The sequence below is a fragment of the Lycorma delicatula genome, chromosome 4 (genome assembly GCF_047948215.1).
Source record: "Lycorma delicatula isolate Av1 chromosome 4, ASM4794821v1, whole genome shotgun sequence".
Classification (NCBI taxonomy): domain Eukaryota; kingdom Metazoa; phylum Arthropoda; class Insecta; order Hemiptera; family Fulgoridae; genus Lycorma; species Lycorma delicatula.
In genome coordinates, this window is record NC_134458.1 from 76,718,858 (window position 1) to 76,742,929 (window position 24,072).

General features: G+C 32.4%; 1 protein-coding gene across 1 annotated transcript in view; it reads right to left on the reverse strand.

The window, feature by feature from the left end:
* The window catches only part of LOC142322877 (transketolase-like), a 31,353-nt gene extending 15,539 nt beyond the window's left edge, over positions 1–15,814 (reverse strand). The window contains exons 1-6 of the mRNA XM_075361966.1: positions 15,661–15,814; positions 8,675–8,820; positions 6,528–6,717; positions 6,131–6,365; positions 2,931–3,074; positions 137–388 (exon numbers count right to left, since the gene is read on the reverse strand). Coding sequence (XP_075218081.1) covers positions 137–388; positions 2,931–3,074; positions 6,131–6,365; positions 6,528–6,717; positions 8,675–8,820; positions 15,661–15,761 — 1,068 coding nt within the window. The 5' untranslated portion in view covers positions 15,762–15,814. The remainder of the gene's footprint in view (positions 1–136; positions 389–2,930; positions 3,075–6,130; positions 6,366–6,527; positions 6,718–8,674; positions 8,821–15,660) is intronic.
* Positions 15,815–24,072: the final 8,258 nt, after the last annotated feature.

Below are 24,072 nucleotides of genomic sequence, written 5' to 3' on the forward strand. Positions count from 1 at the left end.
TCTATGTGTGAAAATACAGAAATAACTTTATTTCTTTTAAGTTGAAAAACTCTGGTGTGTACCCTATTAATCAGAATGTTTCAAATACAGTTAATCCATTTTTACAATTCAAAACATAAAAATAAATAATACAAACCCTTTTAATTTCTTGAGAAAAAGTAGAATTCTTCGTATCACCATCAAGCGCAATTACTCTGGAATTATTTTTTGCTAATTTAGCTAAAGCTGTTCCATAAGCAAACCGAGTAGCAACTAAATCTTCTGGCTTATAATCAGGAGGACTATCTAGTTTAATATTTGATATATTAACTGGTGGAGCATCATCTACCAGTCCTTTCTCGGGATGAACTTGTATTTTTCCTTTGTTTTTGATTAGTGACTCTAAATGCTAGAAACATACAACATAAATTTTATACGACTAACTACTATAAATAATTAACATACTATGAAATTATTCCTTTCATGAAACAGAATTAATTAAAAACCCTCCAAAATTAATTTTTTTTTTTATTTAATAAAAAACTTACTGTGAGCAAAGTGTACTTAATTATGCAGTTTTGATCTTTTTTCTATGATTTCTCTTTTCAGGAAAATGCTGGAGCTGTTCCTTTTCGTTACTCATTAAATAATTCATACCATTCCTGATATGAACTGTACAATGTATACTTGCTATCTGATTATGAATTGTTATGATATGATTAAAGTGTTTATTTGTTTAAAAGCTATGATGATTCATTTTCCATCTGATGACAATAAAATTATATGCAGCAGTAGTTCCTTGATTTGAGTGGTTTTTTATAGATGTGGTTTTATAAATGGAGCAAAGGATTTAAAATATAAAAGAAGAGTTTGGTTACATATAATTAGAATTATTATTAATCACTGCTGTGAGCTTGTCTTGTTGGGGTTTCTTGTTCAAGGTTTGCATAAAGGGCTCGACTTTATAATACAGATATGATGGTGCGCCATCAGATAAATTAGAACTCCTATTACTCTAATGTTTAACCAACCAACATTTTAATGAATTACATAGTCCCACAATATTTTACCCAGTTATCAGTAATTCATTAGTTTTCACTTTAATTTAAAAAAACAAATTCCTGAAAAGTAAATTAGGTAACATTTATTTCATTTGTAGATAAATACTAAAAAAAAACAGCATGGAAACACTTCTCTCAATGAAGATTATAAACTTAATGTGAAAGTGTTTTAGATTATTTTCTTCTGACAGAAAAATAAACAAATATAAAAATTACCACAAATAAAAAGCAATCTAAATGGTTATTGAGATAAATCGGTTTTCAAGAATGTCTTAATAATAATACCTAATGTACTATTCATTTGTATTTAGTGTGACAGTTAATCTATTTGAGCTTAATAAAGAGTAAAATAACTTTTAAAGTTAAAAGATAAGCTTTTTTTAAATTTTTGTTATTAGTTTTTTTTTTAATAAATTTAAGAGAGAAAGAGTTTTTCCTATATTTATGAAACTAATAAATTTGTTCTACTACAAAGGTGGTTTGGAATGCCATATACAGTCTTTTTAATCAAGGGATAAATCAGTTACTATTTCTCATTATTATTAATATTATTTACTTATTTTCTAACTTATTAATATATATATATTTATACATCACTCTCTACATTACACAGGTCAACAAAAAATAAAAAATAATTTGGAACTGAGATAAAAGTAGATGAATTAGAATGTATTTTTTATGCTGAATCTTAAAATGAAATCAGTTTTTCTTCATCACCCTCAGAGTTTTAGTTATAACCCTTTAAGATTTGAGAAACTTCTTAAATAATAGAATACAAAAACAATAATAATAATTACAATTAAAATTCTTAACTTTATTTTGCAAACTTTTATGTTTATCTTAATTATTTTTTCTTATTTTCCTTTTGTTTTCTGTGATGTCTTCTCTTTTTACCATCCAGCAGTAGTCACTCATCATAGATTCATCCCATCTGCCTTGATAATGTTGTTCCATCTGCAATATGTCTTGGTGGAACCTTTCTCCTTGTTTTTTTGCTGATGTCACCCAAGTTTAAAGGAAAAAAGTCCAAATGAGAATGTAAAAAATGAATTTTCATTGACATTCTGTGTAACTTCCTGAACCACCGTAAGGTATTACTTCAGAGAATGATGTATATGAATGTAAATAAAGCGTAGTCTTGTACAGTCTCAGGTCAACCATTCCTGTGATGTGTGGTTAATTGAAACCCAACTACTAAAGAACATCAGTATCCATAACCCAGTTTTCAAATCTGCATAAAAGTAACTGCCTTTATAAGGATTTGAACCTTAGAACTCTCAACTTTGAAATCGGCTGACTTACAATGATGAGTTTAATCACTAGACCAACCCAGTAGGTTGACATTCTGTAGCCTAAATTTTTTTAGTTCACTAAGAATTCATTATAAGCTAATGGTGGTCTTTAGCTTTTTTGTTTCCAAGAAAACTTGTATCAACATCTTTGAATAAACAAACAAGTATAGCTCACAATGTGACAAGAGTGCTGGCCTTTGAACAATTGTAACTTTCGGTGGAAATCAGCAATAGCATGATGTAGTCTTAATCACACTGAACATTCAGACTATTTGGTATTGTTATCTTGCTTTCTAATTTCTGAGATTTATTGATTAGAAAACTGAACATTTTTGTATATTGTAACAGTTGTACTGAGGTCCTCCCCAAGGAACAGACCCTGATATCCATTCTAAGGATTTGAAATTTACATGGGAAATGAGCCAGGGCAAAGTTTTCAGTTCAGTCTAGTGATAAGATATTATGCAGAAGTTAAAACAATCAAGTATGTGATCATAATAAATTAAAGAAAAAAAATATTTCTGAGAAATTAAATATACAGATAACTGCATAATTCATTTTACAGTCATAGTAATTGTAAAATACATTGTTTCCATACCTCAATCACAGTTTGTGATTTAACACCAAGAGGTTTCCCATGCCAGTCATTCATGTCCTGAATACCTGGAAAGTTTTTTCCTTTCAGAGTCTTGCAAAGAAGTGCAGTTGGTTTGTTTTTTGTATTCGCAGCTTCATCAAATGCCTGGAATAATAAGTAAATGTATTTTTTAAACAATAATTTTAAATATCTTATAAATACAAAAGTTATGATACAGCTTTTGTGTTGTTATATTTATAACTCTTTATTGTTGTAAGTTATATTTATAGTTTGTTTTTTTAACATTTCATATTAATGCAAACAACATTTAAAAATTTAAGGCTGCATACTTATCATCCTCCTGAGTTGGATAAGAATTTTAGGCCACTATTTTATGACATGTAAATTAAAATGAATTATGTCAAACCATAAATCAAATTATTATAGTGATATTCAAATTAATAGTTAAAATAAAATTGGTACAGAGAGAGCTGCTGCATAACACGGTCTATTAATATGCATTTTAAAACCAAATCAATCAAATTTTAAAATCTGGCAAATGATTGTGGCCATTTATTAATATAATATCATTTTGCATACTGTGTATATGTTAATTGTCTTTACCATAATTTTTGTAGTACTTTCTATATTATTACTTGGTATGTTATTCAAATATATAAAGATATGTCAATGAATTCTATATATTTTTATGTATCTTTATATGCATGTTGGAACTGAATAAATTCAACATACTTTCTGACATATATACTTTATAAAAAAAAAACCACCAACATCAGTTGACACCACAGAGAAAGCAACAGCACTAGTCACTGAAGATCTTCAATGATAGCTATCTTTAGTCGCAAGAGTGATTAACATAGTCACTCTTATGACTATAAAATAAATTATTAAGACATTTTATCTATAAAATTTCTTTTGTTTTATTATTTCAAAAATGTGTGGTTATCATTACTGCCTGCCTGATCTGGACAAAAACATAGCACACTTACTCACTACAAGAATTTTCTTAATTTGCTGAGCAGTCATTATACAGTCTTAGTAAAAATTTTATGCAGCATTTTTTTTTCTACATAAATTTTTAACATTTTTAACAGCTTGAGGATGACACTGATTACATGTTATTCTATAGAATACATCACATGAATATGTTATTTAAAAAAAATATAAATACATTATTGCAATGAACAAAGTACACAGAATTTTTTTTTTGGTTGATAACATAGTTTTCATACAAAAGATCACAAACCAAAATAAATTTAATTCTCCACGTGTATATATACATAGGTCTGAAAATTTCGCTTACTAAATTTCTGTAGTCGATAAAGTAGCACCATCTCTCGAAGAACCAAGCAACTATGTCTGACGAGTGTGTGTACAAAATTTCATCACGTTTCGTCACTCCAGTTTCGAGTTATATTCGGCCGCTTACGTTGTGTTCGTGTAACCTTGTGCGAGCTCGCGACATGGAACAGAGAAACGCGATAAAATGTTGTGTTCGACTTCAAAATTATTTTGTTGAAACTTACTCTATGATACAGCAAGCAATCGGTGATGAAGCCGCATCTTGTACCACAACATACACGTGGTGGAAACGGTTTAAAGACTATAGAGAGTCGTTGGATGATGTTGAACGAAGCGGGAGACCGTCAACAGCTGTTCACGACGAAAACGGTGCGAAAGTGCCCGCGTTCCTGCTCGAACAACCTCATCTTACTCTACGGGCCATAGCAGAAGAGCTAAACATCGGTAAAGCCGCGGTACGTACAATTCTACCAGAAAAAATGAACCGCCGAAAGGTGTGCTCTCGTTTCGTTCCACACTTCTTGACTGAAGAACAAAAACAGGCGAGTCTTTCTTGCGCTCAAGACTTCGTTGAAACTGTCGATAGCAACCCGAATTTTTTGTAAACAATTGTAACTGGAGATGAAAGCTGGTGCTTCATGAATGATCCGCAAATGAAGCGTCAATCCGTTGGTTGAGTCCTGGAGCACAAAGACCGGCGAAAGTCAGGCAGCAAAAATCGAGAGTGAAAACGATGTTGATTGCATACTTCGACTCAATGGGCCTGATTCATCATAAATTTTTCCCAACCGGTCAAACCGTGAATTCTAAATTCTATTTGGAAGTAATGAAACGCCTGATGCGTCGTATTCGTCGAATCCGGTCCTAGTACCGGAATCCAGTCAGTTGGACTCTCTTGCACGACAATGCCCCGGCACATGACAACAGTTTTAACGCATTATTACGCCGCAAATCAAATCATTCTCTTATCCACCTTACTTGGCTCCAACAGACTATATTCTGTTCCCGAAACTCAAGTTGAAGATGAAGGCCGCTTTTTCGACAATACTCCGGCTATCCAATGGGTTTGCACATACTACTTGAAGACGATCCTACCGAGTGATTTCTCCAGAGCGTTTTACTGGCTCTACCGGCGATGGAACGAGTATATAACTACAGAAGGGTTCTATAAACAGGACTGATGTGAGTAAATCCGTTTATCTTTAAATCTGTATTTTTATTTAATTTAGTTCAGGAACTTTTCAGACATACTGTGTGTGTATAACACACATACACACACACACACATACACACACACACACACATATATATATATAAATTCTACTCAAATTATGTTATATATTATAAATAAACCATGTAATGAATGTAGACAAAGTAATTCTAAGATGAAAATAAAGCAAATAATAACTGGTGATCACTATTTCAGGCCACTATTTTATGACATATGTAAGTTAAAATGAATGATGTCAAACCATAAACCAAATTATTATAGTGTTATTAAAATTAGCAATTGAAATAAAACAGGTACAGAGAGAGCTGGTGAATAACACAGTCTATTAATATGCATTTTAAAACCAAATCAGTGAAATTTTAAAATTTGGCAAATGATCATCGTCATCTATTAATATAATATCATTCTGCGTATATGTTAATTGTCAATGTAAGTGATTTTAGGATAACATTCATTTCATCAAACATACATTGATGTTCAGTTACAGCCACCCTCCCTTTTTCTTAAGCTTACTCCTCACCTCACTGATTGACCACTCCACAAAGAGAGAGTAGTTTTAGCTCACAATACATACACAAACAGAGAGGGAGTGAGAGAGAGGAAAAACATTACTCTAATGAGCATGCAATATTCTGATAGTATATGCTATTTAATTTCGTTATCTGACCTTACACAGTTCTTCAATGTTATGTCCATCCACCACAATAGCATTGGAACCAAATGCATCGACCCGCTTACGATAGGTGTCCATATCATGTTTTAAAGAAGTTGGCTCACTTTGGCCAAGGCGATTGATGTCAAAGATAGCAACCAAATTATCCAACTTGTAATAACTTGCAAAGTGTAATGCTTCCCAAACAGAACCTTCTGCACTTTCTCCATCACCAATCAAACAATACACTCTGCAAAAAAAATTAGTATCATTAGTTATTGTACTAATTTTGATTAAAAAAAAGAGCAACACAGTTTATAAGTTAACTAATCTATTTTAAAAATAATTAAAAAACGTTTTCCTTTTTTTAAATCACTTTGTCTTTTGTAAATAGTACATCAAGTTATCTAACCTGTAAGAAGCTTTGTCATAGTATTTTCCAACATACGCCATACCACAAGCAACAGACAGTCCTTGACCAAGTGATCCTGTACCTACATCAATAAAATTTAGTCGAGGTGTAGGATGACCTTCAAGATCACTATCAATCTTCCTTAAGTTAAGTAAATCACTGACAGGAAAAAGTCCCACTTCAGCCCAAGCTGAAAAATGTAAAAAAATTCTGTTAGTCATCTTTGTTGGCAATAATATACATTCATTATGTTTTTATTCAATGAGTGACATACTACATAGAAAAATTTTTTTATTAGTACACTTCTGTGTTGGACACACTTTACCATAACAATTAAGTACAAACCAAATATTTTAAAATACATGTTCCTAAAAAAATAACAACTTGGATTTATCTATTCTAGAAGCTGGACAGTTGGCTGAACTGTATATCTTTTCTACTTAAATAACTCTTGCTATACTTTATAGAAGTTTTTAAATTCAAAACAGGTTTATGTTATTATAATGTACTAGAGTAAAACAAAATCAGAAAAACAGTCAAAATCGTCCTGTAAAAAACTACAAAAAACTCTAAATTCTAGATTTAGATCATCATATAAGTATTTTATTGAATGCAATGGGTTTTTACTTAAAATGTAATTTAAAAGATAAAATAAAAATATTATCAAACTGTGATGGACAGTCAAGGGAGTTTGTCCATATTCAATACTGAATGAGAAAAATATTACTTTTCTGACTTTTTAAACAGATAAAATATCTTCTATTCGAAACTTTTAATAAACTCTTTGACTAGTAAGTTCAAGAAAAAGTTGTTAAATAGAAAGATGGCAAGCACTGGATTTCCGATCTTTCAAATTGTTTAAATGATTCGAAAAATGTATAAATACAAAGTAAATTAGGGCATTTACAAAACTTAAATTAAAAAAAAGTGAATTCATAAACACAGAACTGAAATAATTGAGTCCATGAGATAAAAAGTTCCAATCAACTGACCACCTATGCAGACCTTTATGTTTGGCAATGACGTAAAAATAAGCAGTGTTGTCAGTGGCAGCTTGTGTATAGGTACTGTATAACTAGAGCACTCCCTATTTCCACTTGATATTATTGGCAACATTTAATACAATGAGTCCTTTTTTTTAATTCTGTCTATATTTGTACAATATATAATCCTTAAGCTTATGTCAGTAGCCATCCCCCAGTTTATGAAAAAGATACAGAAATCTTTGTATGGAACTGTGCGGTTAACAGTTCCAGCAGCGTAGTGTCTGCCTGTTGTATGCATGTGCACATAGGAAGATGCACATGAGGCTGCGAGGGGGAGAGAGCACTGTCGCTCCTGCACTGCTGATTCTGGCATGCTGGTGGAAGGTAGTTTTTTTTTTAATTTGTGTATGTATAGAACATTCGTTGTTCATTCCCTTTTCTAGTTTAGTCGTGGATGGAATATGAAAGTGATTTAGTTGTTTTTTCAGTAGTGATCAGAATATGGCGAGAAGGAAGGACTCTTTGATTGCCAAACTGTCCAAAAACACGCTGGAAGGGCAAAAGAGAAGGTAATTAGTAAAAACTAATTATGTACTTGTTTTTGTGTACATAGAAATTTAAATTAAGCACCATTAGACTACAGTATTTTTAAGCGGGCATTTTATTAAGTTATTATCTAATAATACTAAAAATTATTATCTGTATTGACATTTTATTATTTATTCTGATAAAATGCAGTCAATTGTAAAATTTTAAGGGCATATTTCTTGGAATTTATTTATCATTGTAATATATCATAAAACATGTACAGCTGATTACATTTATTTTATATGAAAACTAACAGAAAAAAACACCTACCTATTCAGAAAATATTTCTGCCTATTTGAAAAAGTATAACTGAAAATAAATCTACTGATAAAAAAATATAAGTAACTCTAATATTTAAAATAAATATAATTTACTGATGCATAGTTTTAGACTGCACATTCTGCTCTAGACTGATTCTATTCTAATCTATACTAGATTGCACACTGTCATTGTTTTTGTAATTCAAGTCTAAAAATTACATAATATTAATTAAACATCATGTCACTAGTTTATTTTTAGACATTTTAGCATATCACAGTCTTATATAACTTGCAATTTTAAAAAAATACATACCAGCATAGAGTATTGGAGCTGCATGTCCTTTAGAAAGAATAAATCTGTCATTTGATGGGTCTCTTGGAGCAGATAATTTGTAACGCATAGTGTGGAAAAAAAGAGTAGACATAATTTCTGCTGCTGATGCACATGATGTAGGATGCCTAAACAAAGTAAAACATTGAATCAGCTATAATAAGTTTAATTTACTGTCGTGTATTTCAAATAAAGATTGTGTAATCTCTCATAGTTTGTGTATCTTTTAGAATATGTAATGAGAACATTGAACTGATTCGTTCTAAAAAAAAAGCATTACATTAAACCCCCTTTCCAATATAAATAGTTTAAGCAATCCTCTAAACTGAGAGTGCAACCACATAGAATAGTAACAGTGTAACAGATCACACATCCAACCATACGCATACATGGATGCTTCATTGTTGAAGCATATACCCGACACCTTTAGTTTTCTATCTTTTATGATAAAAATACACTAAAACCTCGTTGACAGTGAAATTGGGCATTATGTTACAAGTTATCACCAATTTGAGCCAAATTTCACTCTTTGAATAATGAATTAAAAAATTAACAACACCAATGAATTCCTCTCCACTTATGTCATAATTGAGAAATAAAAGTAAATACTAGTATTACACAAAATTAAAATAGCACATCCTTTTAACTTGCATAAGGGCACTCAGCTGCATTCAAATAGCCTAATCAGTAACTAGTGCTGTTGTTATTATAGCATGATTCTACCAGAAGTAATTGCTACCCACTTTTTAATTCAGAAAAGATATGATGTAAAAAATTATAATTGATTTTAACTTTGTCTTGCAATTTAAAATACTAGTGTTACTTATGTTTGAATACTTTATATTGTTTACCACACCAAAGTGTGGTAAAAAATGCAGAGGTATAGAACTTGGCATTAACAGTCTGACTGTCAGGAACAAATTGATGATGCAAAACTCCAGATGTTGAAGAAAATATTGAGCATGCTCTAGGTAAGAACAGAACAAGAATATATTCCCAACCTATCTCACCTTCTTTGGTCTTGAAAAATGCAGGTTCTTCCATTGCAAAGACTGCAATGGAAGAACCATTGGCATCCAAAGTGTTTGGATTGCAATCATAGAAATAACTATTGTCGCTGATGACAACTCTTGACGTGAGGTTTAGTTTATCTGGAGCTTGATGACAGAGATCCTGGGAGATTTCTTCTTCGATTCATTACTGAGGAACCTGCATAAAGACCAGGCAGCTATACTGAGCATGTTCAAAACAAACGTGAAAATGTCCTTCACCACTCTAAATGACACACTGATGTGAGAAACCACATACAGACAACCTAATTTTGTTTTTAATTTTGAGGGCTGTGCTGGTGGAGCTCTGCTTCACTTCTCTATGGCCTCCAGTCTGCTCATCTAAAAATGAGCAGTTTTAGTAGTCACTAAAACACTTTCCTCCATCATTGCCATAAGGCTATTGAATTGTTTAAAAGATTTCTGTCATGGATTTTCTGAGGTTAATGGATAATATTCTGTTACCTCTCTACTCTACCTTACGGTTAGCAGTGAAATCGCCTATGTGCATTTGCACGCAGTCACAAAGGGGCAGGTAATACAGAATTCCAATTTATACAGAATGAGGCTGATAGTCATACTGAGACACAAAGGCTACTGCTCGTTACTGGAGTACCCTGTGGCTAATCTATAAATTTTTTGATTGCATCTCATCAGTTGTTTGTCTTTTTGTAAGGACCCAAAATTTAAATTACGCCAGAAATTAAATTCACTATCTATTTTCTCATATTTAGTTTCTTATTCGGTAGCCCAGTCTTGCTGAGGACATAGAACCGAGCTAGAAGAATTAAGTTATGTGCAACGGTAAGACCGTCAGTCTGAATAGCGTAAACTTTGACCACCATCACCATCTTTATTATTATTTTTGGAGGTTAGAAAGTGCTAGAGAGCAGAAGTGCTACTCGTTGTGCTGTTGGAGTTTTGTTAGAAAAAAAGTGGTTTTGTTTCGATTCTCAGTGAATTGATTGTGTTTGGTGTGTGCTGGTTGTTTGTATGTAGTATTTTGTGTTTATTTGTTTTGAGTGTTTTTCGTGTGCAGTCCTACGGGCCAGGTAGTATTAGTTTTTAATTTTCCGTTTACTTTATTCACATTTACACTCTTTCTGTTTTTCTTCATCTTATTCGTGATCTTTCGTGATTTCATTTCCTCTTTTATTTATTTACTCTTTTCTTTTCTTCTAGCAGTCTAACCTATTAAATCACCTCGTGGCGAATATAGGTTAGGCGGCACCAGCTTTCCCACGGAAATGCTGTCTCGTGCATTTCTTGTGACGTGCTACTCTCTAGGCAAGCTGACCTACTTATCCGCCACGTGGCGGTATAGGTCAGCACTCTGGTCTCCCAGAGTGCTGTGGCTTTTGTCTAATTTCAGTGATTTTTGGCTGCTGGTCGAGTGTCGACCTTCCAGTGGTATCAGGCTTGTACTGATTTTCAAACTGCGAACACAATTAGCGCTTTTACGGTATAGACTTGTCAGTTGCGATTTCTTCGGAGGTGACAGGAGTGGCTTTATACGACGTGTACCCGCCTCATCGCGGCTGAAAGGTGGCAACGACTCCTGGTCGTAAGACCCTGTTACAAGCAAGGGATTTTCCCTAGTCCTGCTTGCGCTCTTTTCTGAGCGGGAGCCGTAATCTGTAGTTTCATGCCGTACGTTTAATGTATTGCACCCAATCGATCCAGTAGCGGCCAAGAGTTACAAAGAGTGACAGGGGAATAAAAAAAGTCCCCAGCTGTCCGTGGTTCGCTGCAGGTAGTAGTAGTCACATTCGTGGGTTCGCCCAGAGTTTTTGTAGAAAGGAAGACAGCGAGTATATCTCGACCCCAAGGTAGTGAGGCTAAGGTAACTCCGGCTCATGGCGAATGTCGGGAGACCGAAGGCCAGCAAACGGCGATTGCTGATGTCCACAGTGCATTCCATCTTGTTGTACGGGTCGGAAGTGTGGACCCAGGCATTAAGAACTGCAAGAAACCGGAATCGACTCGCGCAGATGCAACGCACCGCAGCCTTGCAAGTCGCTTCCACGTATCGGACGATCTCCGAGCCTGCAGTACTGGTGGTCGCCGGCGTCATACCCATTGCTATTTTGGCAAGGGAGCGCCAGGTGACCTACAGGAGGCGACGGCCAGGAGACCATTACCAAGAGGAACGCACTCGGACGTTCCTCGCATGGCAAGAGACCTGGGACCACGAGACCAGAGGACTATAGACCGCAAGGCTTATCCCTCTGATCAGACCGTGGATGGAGCAGCGGCATGGAGAGGTGGAGTACTACATGACCCAATTTTTAACGGGTCACGGGTACTTCCGCACTTACCTCCATGTCGTAGGGAAAGCGCCGTCCCCCGACTGCCTCTATTGCCCCAGTGTACGTAACGACGCTGAGCATTTTTTTCAAATGTGCTTGGTGGGCGGAAGATCGAGGGACACTAGAGGCGGATCTCGGAGCACTGAGCTCCCAAAATGTGGTTGCGATGATGCTCCGTAATCTGAGCAGCTGGGAAAGTGTAGCCCGATTCGTCGGCAACATTCTCAGGACCAAAAAGGTTGACCTGGAAAGTCCTGAAAATTAGGTAGCGCCTAATCAGACTAGTATAGGAGGACTCGACCGGAAGTAATGTGTTAAACGGTTCCGGGTCGAGCCTGGTAGAAAGGGGGGTGGTTTTAGTCGGTAGCTGCTGATAGTGATTGGATAATACCATCAGCGGGAGTCGACACTCCGTACGTAAATGCATTTCCACCTCCCTCCGCAAAAAAAAAAAAAAAAAAAAAAAAATTATTTATATTTAGATATCTGCGATTCTCTGAAAATTTTTGTGTTTTGCTTTAGTGTTTATTGCTCTAGTGCTTTTTATTCCATCAAGAGTGTTTGTTTTTTTTTAAATTTATCTTTTGTAGGTAATCTTAAGTAATTATTTAACTTTTTTGTTAATACTTTTATTATTAACTAATTATTGAGTAAATTTTAAAATTGGGTATCAATCTTAAAGGTTTTTGACCTGTAACGCTGAAATGGGCCACATAAGTCAAATTCAACACACTTTTACCAAATCCTATAAGAAAACCGTCGGTAATTACCTCAGCTGAAACCTCAAAGCAATTGCAGTATCAGTCGTTGATGAAGGCTAAATGATTCATAGGTGAAAAAGTTTTAATCGAGACTTTTATAACATTTCAAATTTGGTTTAGTTTGTCCCAAAAATTAATTATTCTTTCTAATTTTTACTGCAGATAGTCATAAACACAAATCTTTTAACTTTTACTTAATCTGTCAAAGAGTAATGGCTATCAGTCATTCATGTACTAAAAACACAATATTAATCAATTTTTAATTACGGCCTTCATGTTCTTATAGATTCATTCATTCACAAGAATTATGATTTTACAGTGATCATGTAGTACTTCTGTACAAGATTCAAAAAGAAATCCCTCAAAGTTGTGTTGAATTTTATAGAATCGTTTGTACGTTGTCAAGGAACCAATAAATAAGTGTATATTTTTTTATTTATACGTGTCTAAAGTACAGAGAAGATCCATGATTTTCAGAAAGGATAGACTCAGCTTTCCTGACCATTTTTTAACATTGTTAACGTTCAGTGGTAAAACGCTCGATTATGAGCAATTTTAGTGAAAAAAATACGCTGAAAAACTGCATGGATACAACTGGAATAACTTTTAAAATTCCTCAGTAAATTAATGAAAATGTATTTTTCTAATGATAAAATAAATTAATGATACAATTATATTAAAGGAAGATAAGATTCATACTTTAAAAAATCCGTTTTTTTCTTCACTGAAAACTCAAACGTTTAATAAATCTTTTCTTGAGGGGGATATCCCCGTGCCAGTCTTAATACTCACAATGCAGTATGTAACTAAGTATCATAGAAAACACCGTGAAAATATTTTATTTTTAAAAAATGATCACCGTTTTAAAACTGAAGCTTTTTTATGCCAGATAAAATTGAAAAAATGGATTACAAAATACTGAGATAAGCCAAAAACAAAAAATCGATAGCTCCTCAATCCGTGGCTGCAAATGTCTCTTTAAAAACAGTACCGAACAGTATAAAATATTCTCTACAAGTTAAGAGCAGCAGTAAGATTAGTTAAAAGTATAATCCATATTATTTACCTGGCCCCTCATTTGACCTGCTATCGCGTCCAATAAATCACTTGTATAATATTTACTTTTTCATTGCATGGAAAATATATGAATAAAATTGTAATACTGTAAAAACATTATAGAGGAAAAGATTGAACACCTAAATCCATCCTGACAAAACCATGTTTCTGATCAAGAGATATAATTTTCAAATATGTATCGACTAAACCTTCACCGCTGAAATCTAAAATTTCTCACTTAAATGACTGTCGGTAATTAAATCTTTATTTTTAATCTGTTTAAAGAGGAAAAACACAAAAACTTATGTTGATGATATAAGTGTGACAGAATGTAAACGTTTCTCTCTCTTTACTACAATAAAAAGAGATTTTTTTCGGCCTAAACACGTTGCGGTTCTATGTATTTATTATTAAATTTTATATTATTTTTAATATATGACATAAGTAGATATAATACAATATCTTGTATAAGTATATATAACAGTAGTATGTATAGCACATAGTCTCATTTTACTATATCAAATAAATCAATTGCATCTTACATTCATTAAAAAAATAACACAGATTAGTTTCTAAATATGTGTGTAGCAGTATACTAAGATGTAGAAATATGCAGAAGATACTTTCAGAGCTTCTGTATAGCTCCTCGTCAGCGATATTGCAGGTAAACTTAAATTTCAATGATTTATGGGAAGCACATATCCATGTATTTAGGTAGGAAAAGGTTTTTTTAAATTGATTTTAACCGCATTTCGTCATGCTGATCAACGAATTTATTTATTTAGATAATAATTTGGTTTGGTTTACTTGAGCACAATTAGATTGTTTTATGGCTCATTAACATTGCAAATATAAACACCAGGAATATACTGTTAAAACTTTGTGCAATAAGATATATACAAAGTATAACAGAAAAAGGTTATTTTACGTTAATAAAGTATAGTTTTAACTAAATCGCAACAAACATAAAAATCATTGAATTATGTTTTTAACTTCCTTATAATAATTATAACTAGGGGACCCGTGCTGCTCTACAACAGCAGTTTGAAAAAATTTAGAGTGAGGAAATGTATATGTTCCCTCAAAACGTTCTTTGGGATTGAGTGATCGAAGGCGATGTGAGCTCATTTGTTCGAGCTTGACGTGGTGAATGTTCTAAGACCAAAACGAATTCTGTATCTTAATTAGTATCCGAGATATTTCGATTTCAATGCTATTAAGATAAGGCTTTGAGTATGAGAAACCCTTAAAACTCCTACGTAATTGAATGAGCGTAGTCGACACATACTGGTTATCAGTGGCCTGATGTAATGAGTGTTTTAGATCCCAACGAAGTCTGTAACTAAATTAGTTACTGAGTAATTGCAGAAAAACTATTTTATTTTGCTAAAAATACATTTTAATAGATAGATTATAAAATATTTATTATTATATAACGAAAATATATGATAATAATGACAAATGGTTTGATAATATTATTTTAGTACTGTGTAAAATTGAATTTATATGGAAGTTAGTGAAATTAGAATTGTTATTTTTCTTTCCGTCGATATGTATTTAATCCCCTTTATTTTCTTATTAATAAAGGAAAAAAGCCAGTTTTTCATGCTTAGCCTCCTCCAATTTATGATAACAGTTGTACTTATTTATAGTGTATCATAAACGGTTCGCTTAGTTACCGTAATTTAAGATGTATTTTTTTTAACTAAAATTTCTTTGTCATTAATTATGAATAATTATATACTACAGAAAGAAAATTAATGTTAAAGTTACAAATAAATAAATATTTTTACCCGGATTTCGAAGCTTCGGTAGCCTTAATGGAATCTATTCGCAGCCTATTAGCTATATCCTGAAGAAGTGAAATTTCTGCTTCATCCACTGGTTTTTTCATTTTGAACGATTCAAATAAAGTAGATATTAAACCACAACTGAACTGTTACGAACTAAAGAAGAAATCTAACGGCATTATCGGACTTTAGTCCCTTGGTTCCAAAACCATCCCCACTACAGTATAGTTGCGCGCGCATTTATTCATTGCGCCTGTTACTCGATCAACGTCCAGTAAATAACCCTCAAATCAAATTACTACTGTTTAGCTGAATTAACGTGGTGTCACCACATTTTCGTGATCGGTAGCGCGTCCATACTGCCTCTAGAATTCAGTGTGGCATTCCTAGACGTTATAATCTACTCATCATCTTACAATAAAATTAATTCAGCACCAATATTAATTCAGCCTGTTTCAAACGCTAGAAATCATATATCACAAGTAATTATTCATCTGTATGTACATGTTCCTCTAAACAAGGAAGGGATTAGGTTTGTTTATAATTTTAATTACATATGAAAAGTAGGGGTTAGTCAACTACTAACAGTTATAGACATGTAGCAAGATTACCTCAATCATTGTTAATTTCTTTGTTACAAGCACATGAATGGAAATTTGATGTCTTCTTACATTATGTGTGTCCTTTCTGCACTACCTGTTCAGTTACGTTACACTTTTTGTCATCAAAGGTCCGTGACTATTCAAAATGATATACTTATTTACAGATGTGCTCACATCCCAAAACCATGCCATCCTTTTAAAGAAAAGTCTTGTATTTATAATAAATCTAAATTCCATATATTATGTCATCACTATTTGGTTCTAAATGACTTAAAGTTTGTCATTCATGAGTTGACATAAACATCCTCAAAAATAATTACCATGGAACTCAGTAAAAAAAGTAAGGGGTGAAGTGGTTTCCTTTATTTCTTCAAAAATATATTCACACATCAGCATACCACTGTGGGCTGTATAGTTAATATCATTACTTTCAGAGAGAGCGACTTTGATGGGCCTCTTGAACTTCAAGTACCATTCATGTGTTTCAGCTGTACAAGACTGGGGCAGGTAGTCATATCCTTTTCTTTATTAAAACAGTGTTATTATTTACACTGCGTTTTCTGTAGGGTATAATAATATTATAAACATTTTACAGTGCTGAAAGATGATGTTGTACACTTTGATTGATAGCTTTTTCAAGTTTGCAAAAGCTAGTTGGATAATATTTTTAGATTATTCTTAACAGAGTCTAAAAATATCAATTCTAATTTGAAAGAAAGCAAAGACTAAATACTCCATTATATCATTCTGTCATCAAGGATTTTTATTTTTGTGCAGTATTTTTTTATCAATTTTATTTGTTCAATTTTTTTTTATCAGCTTACAGAAGTAAAGAGTGTATAGCAATTCATATGGTCTAAATTGAACATTTGTTACTGTAATAAAACCTACATCAAATGTGTTACATTATATCATTACTGTCTCTCTGCTCACAAACATGGCATTTTCATTAATAATTAGTACATAGTGTAGGTACATTAATTCTATTGTTTTCAGTTTTACCTGGCTGTTGAACCAGTTGCTAATTATGTTTGCTTCTGCTGCAGGAAAATAACTTAGTAGGGACTAATTAATGCATTTAGTTTATATGACAATGTTCTTCAAAATCTAATCCATATTGAAGAGACTTTCTGGTACTTTTGTTTTTGTACAGCAGTGGCATTATTTTTTAACATAGGCTCAATCCTAATTCATTGCTCCATTACCTTGATACAACTGGAATCATTTTTTGTTGTGTTGTCCATTCTCTCATTAACGCCTCATCACACCCAAACCAGATCAAATCTCACCCGACAAAAATACTCTTCTTACTGGGAACAAAATAAAAGTATTTGGGACCAGATCTCAGTAGTATGTACTTAAAGTAAGGGCTTTTCCATAAACCTAAGTTTAGTAACAACATCTGGTCAAACCTCTACTGCCATCACTTTTCTGGAAATGGAGAATCAGATTTACCATAAAGGTTTATCTTTTTTATCAAGATCAAAGAGAAAACACTAGGTATAATTCATAATAACAATTTTTGGCAAGTTTTCCGATTCCTCACAAAGACTTCCTAAAGGAGATAAATTCAACTGCCTCCAGAGTACTTTTTGATAGTCCCTCAGCATTCTTGGGAACCATCAGCACAGACTGCGTTTATATCAACAAATTACTAGATGGACTTCATACTAGCAACTGATTTGAACAAAGTATTAGCTGTATGGTGCATATTGATTTGTCTGTCCTTCACCAAATATTGTTTATACACTCAGCATTTTCTGGGGATGATGAAATTTGACAATATGAAGAATGTTCTGCATCTTCAGAATAACGGGTGATTCAAAAAGGAATTCACAACTTTAAAAGCATATAAAAATTTATTGAGATAACTTAAAGATTCGGTTGAGGTCTCATTTCATAGCAAAACACATCAAATTTTGACTCGCAATTCATTAGTACTGAATTTGATCACCAGCACAGTAACCAGTATTGTTAAAAATGAATACATCTACTAGTCTGGAATGTGCTCGCTGTGTTTTGATTTTACAATTCAGTCAGCAACTGCAGCTCAACATAATTTTCGTAGAGTACAGTAGGGAGCCTCCTAGTAGGCATATAGTTTACTCTTGGCACCAAACTTTCATTGAGATAGGTTGTTCTGTTAAACATACAAAATCACTAGGATGCCAGTCATCCCTGAAGCTGCTGTGAAACAACTCAGCTTTGCATGTAGTCTGAAGAAATCAACTCGATGTGCATTACGTAAGACTCGCATTCAACAAGCAACTGTTTGTCAACACATTACAGATAATGATAAAGTTGCTCGGCTGCAGTTTTGTGTGAAAACAATGGATAGGACTGCAGACACAATACATTTTTAGACAATGTATTTTTTAGTGATGAGGCAACATTTCACATCAGTAGTAAGATGAACACCCATAACTGCTGAATATGGGGCAGCGAAAACCCTCATGAAACTTTACAGCACATTCATGATAGTTAGTACTAAAGGCAATGGTTTTTGTGCCCTAACCAAACAAAGACTGTACGGACCCATTCTTCTACCAGAAGACAACCCCAAATGGTATTTTTTATCTGGACATGCTTCAAGATTTTCTAATTCCTCAGTTAGACAATGAAGACCAAGATGGATGCTATTGCTATCAGCAAAACGGGATATCACCTCACTACCAACTAGAAGTCCAAGATTTTCTTGATACTTGATTCCCAGGTCGGTGGATTGGTTGTGAAGATCCAATTGCATGGCCACCTTGCTCTCCAGATTTGAGCTCACTAATTTTTTTTTTGTGGAGGTTTCATTAAAGATCGGGTTAATGTACCACCTTTGCCTGCTGATCTTGTTGAGCTAAAACTTAAAATTAACACCACAGCTGATGAGGTAATGCCCAACTTGCTGGCTACAGTCTGGAATGAAATCGTTTTCAGGTGGGATGTATGTTGGGTTACAAATGGAAGCCACATCAAACCAAAGTGAATGTTGGGTGACAAACTTAAAATGTTTTTCTGTAAAATTAGACCTCATTCAAATCTGTAAGTTATTTCAATAAATTTTTATATGCTTTTAAAAAATTAGTGAAATACTTTTTAAATTACCAGGTATGCCCCAGTGATAGTAGTCATGTTGTTTCTACTGGGATAACTTCTTCCAATATGCATTCATTTACTTCAGTTTTGTTTTTATTCAAAAACTTAATCTAAGGTCAAAATTTTTATAGCAAAAATAACAATAAGTATTACAGAGTTTCTGTCACTCTTTCTTACAAGTTCAACAAAATATGAACTTTTGAACATCCAGTACAATTACTAAATTTATTTTATTTGTTTCTTAATTTTTTAAGCACTGTGAAATAAAGCGGCTTACCCCATTAAATAATATGCAAAAAGAATGCATACAATTTCATGAATATAGTTTCACAAATTTTGTAACAAGAAAATTTAAGTTATTTTGAATCATTTGACATTATCCATTTTAAAGTGTTATCACATTTCTCATCATGCTGTTCATTAAATTGTAGGGAAGCAGCCTTCACTTTAATCAGCTAGTTCAAAGTTGAAATAAGTTACTAGTTCAAGCAATTTTTGGATCGAAGTTTAATGCCACGGCACAAGCACTTTGTGATACAAATGTTATGCGAGAGGTAAAAACTAAGAAGGAAAAATAAATATTTTATGGTTATGGCTTTTTTGAATGAAATTAAAAATGAAACACTGAAAATGATTAAATCATTGCTGACAGAAATGTATAAACATTATAAATTATCATCTGGTTTGAACCACATCAAATCTGTATCATCAGCTTGCTAAACAAAGACTAAGCAACAAAAGTAAAGTGCATTGGACCAAAAGTAACAAGATAGGAAATCTGAAAGTAAATCATAAAAGCCGAAAGTCATTTCATCATTTTGCTGTCATTTCATCATGACACCAAAAAACACCAGAAAAATGGAAGATATAGAATATAATGGAATCTACCACAGCAGAAGGGTGAAATCTTGTTATTTAGGTAATAAAACTGCAGAGGGCAGATAAAGCAAGACATATTAAATGCAAATTTGAAAATCAAAGAGAGCTTTCATGTCAAGAAGGAATCTGCAAGAATCAGACACAAATTAACATTTTAAATATTTTTACTGATTGGTTTGTACAGTGAATTTTTATGGTATAAAAAAACATGAACAAAATAAATGAATGAAAAATATATATATGGCATTCAATTTCATTTTGGGATCGTTTAAACAAAATTTTGAAAGTTGTAACCTAAAATAAGCTATTAGGTAACTGGCAAGAAAAATAATATGAAACCTGTAGATAATTTTTAAAGATCTATAATTAATGATGGTTTTCTCATTAAAAAAAGGGTATTTAGTTTAAGTATTTCAATAACTCTAAGAATGGGCAATATTCAGTGAAAGAATTAATATATAATAAAATTAATAGATAATTTAGTAAAATAATAGATATTTTAGTATAGTAGTGTAATTTTTAAAAGTAAATATTGATGCAGTATTATAAAATATAAATAAAACTAACAATCTATTAATGTAATACCCAACTTTGATGGATTGATCAATACATACATTCCATTTTAATAAAATCATAGGGTATAGATTACCTGAATTAATAACAAGAGATACAGTATCAGTTTATCTGATACTGATAATGTGTCATCAACCTTAAATTACGTAACATAAGCAATTGAATAGTAATTTCCCTTAAAAAAATATAGATATTAATTTCAAGCTCGTCAATTTATAAAACTGGTTTTCTATCTTTAGACCCAAATAAGACCAAGACGAAAATAAACACAAGCCAGTTATAAATAATTTTGTTTTTAATCAACAATGTATGTGATGAGCATAAAAAATATAATCTGAAAAATATGATTATTTGTTAAAAAATACCACATGCAATACCCAGTTCTAAGAATATTGTAAAAAAATGTAATCGTATAATTTAAACGCATTAGTATTAAAATATCAAATGTTTGTAAAATTGTACAAATAAATTGGTATCCATCCCCTTTTTTATTGTAACATTAAAAGAGCAATATTTTTATCAATAACACCTTCTAAATAAAGGAAAACCTACATTGAGTTTTTGATCCTTTTCTATGACTTGTTTTTCCCCAAATTTTGTATCCAAATCCGTACCAAGTATCACAACATTTCTCCAGTTAGCTAGTGTGTTCATTTTTTAAATATAAACACAAGATAGTGTTCTATTGTATCAATTATACTATACCTGCTTTTAAAAGCTTTTATTTAACTCGCTTTAGGAATAATCAAATCTTGCAACTGCTATATCTGTTGATCTATTGTATGAAAATCAATGAAATTTGGTACACGTATGTAACTTTGATGACAATACAGCACTATGGTGTCGGAATTTGATATTACCCACCCCCATGCGCTACCCCTACGCTAAATTCATGCATTTAGTTGAGAATTTTCATTTCTCACGAACTATCGTATGAAAATGATTGAAATTTGGTACACGTATGTAACTTCGATGTGTAAAAATAAATAATTTTACTTTTTTTTTAGTCTTAAAAAAAATATAAAAAAATTACAAAAATATATTTGATTACATATAAAAGATTATTTTTTAAAAAAGCTTTTATTTAACTAATATTAATATTAACATTAATAAAAAAAAAGGAAACAAATTAGAAAAACCCTCTAAAAAGTAAAAAATAAGAATTAAATCAAATTGAGAATTTTAAACAAAAAAATAGAATATATTAACAAATATAAAAATTCACTGAAAAGCAAAAAATAAATTATGTAAATACCTAATAAATAACCAATAAATAAACGTAATAATTATTAAATTTTAAAATTAAAAGTAATGAAAATAAGCGTGGCACAGTTTTTATAACAATGCTTTCGAATAAGTATTATTGTTGAGAAAATAAATGTTGTGTTGTTTTAAATAAATTATAGAAAACTGAAAGGAAAAGATCAGAAGACTACTGCACTGGAATAATTGTAAGTATGCTTCTGTAAGGAATGTGTTGTGTGAAAGAGAGCAATAGATGACAGTACTAAAACGTCATTCAATAAGTAGTGATTCTCATATCACCAAAACACAAATTGCCCACTACTATCTTAAATGTAAAATATGTTCTAACAAAATTAATTTTTTATATTTTATTTAACTACTTACTGAATGTAACGACAATAATAAATTTTCTCATATTATTTTTTGAACGATTAAAGACTAATGTTTTAAATTTAAATTAGCCTACTTTACATTTACATTTATATTTTTAATAGTAGGATAAATAATTTTTGTGCTTACTCTTATAGAAGTTATGTGGCCAGTTCTTCACCACTGTCTGTGTCATCGCTCGATTCCCCCCCTGAGGGAGAAGAGCCTGCCTCGTAGCATGTCCAGTTGCTACACCACCCGTTCCTTGCCATTCCTTGCCCGTTCCTTGGCTTTAACGGTCATTTTCTTGCCCTCGTACTGATCACATTCCACAGTGTTCAGTCAGGCCTCATGATCTGTCTTGTCGCTGTCATATTCAGTCTGTTGAATTGCCTGCCTTGCTTGTGGATATAACAAAAACTTATCAATGTCATCTGAAACAATTCCATCTTTAGCCCAGTATTCTTCCTCCAGTTTCGTTACTTTTGAACAGTAACTTTTCCAGTTGCTTTTAGTTACTCTTTTGATGCTCATGTCAACTAATTTCTTTAAATTATCTAGATTTAGGTCGCTAAAATTATTTTCGCTTACAAAGCATTTTACTTTAGTTCAAGCCAGTTCAATTTGATTATGTTCACATAAATATGAGGGTAATCTTACAACTTCATAACCCAAGCCAGACAGATATTCATCCATTTTGTAAACATAACTGAATGAGCTGCTCCTTTCTCAATGATAAATCACATGGTACTCTTTCCCTGCAACCAGTTTACTATTTTTAATTTAACTGAGTTTTTTGATGGTAATTTTTCTGCTAAGACAGATGGTACTGGCTGTTATCCACTACAATGATCGATTGATCAGGAATATTTGGTAACAATTTTTCCCTCAACCATTTTTCAAAGTAATTATAATTCATTTGCCTGTCATGGTCTCCACTAGTTGTTCCAGATTTACATACCAATTTGGTGCCAGCCACAAATCCTTCCTCAGTTCCTTCATGTAATATTATTAAATGATTAGCCACATTCAAATTGTCTTCAATTATCTAAAAAGATCATCAGTCTGCCAAAATTTTGAAATGTTAAATTACTATCAGTCCACTTCTCATCCAAGTAAAATATTTTTTCCCGCCTTTTCTCAAGGCTTTCATCTTCACCAAATATGTGTTAACACAAGAAAAAATTATTTCGCCTTTCCACTAATATCTTTCTTTTACTTTGGCATTTTCTCCATTCAAATCCCATTCCTTTTACCATTCTCGACAAAGATTTTCACCCCCAAGGAAAGTGAATTCATTGTTTCACTACCAACAGTAACTTTGGAGTGGTTGGAACAATCTTTTTGTTGACATAAAATTCTTGGATTATCCATATTATTACATTTTTATTGAAATCATCAATTGTAACTATATTTTTATCCTCACTTTTTCTTTTACATTTTTCCCCAGTGTAGATAATTTTTGTTCTGAAGTCCCCAGATTTTCTTCTACCTCTTTCTTCTTATTCACCACTTCTTGTCGAATTTTCATGACAAACCTCTCTGATTTTCCAGTATAGTAAGTGGCACATTTAGATGCTTGTAATACAGGTTAGGCAAAAGCATTTAATTTTGCCTCGAACGTATCTAATTAATTCCCATCCCTTACCCCCCCATTTGC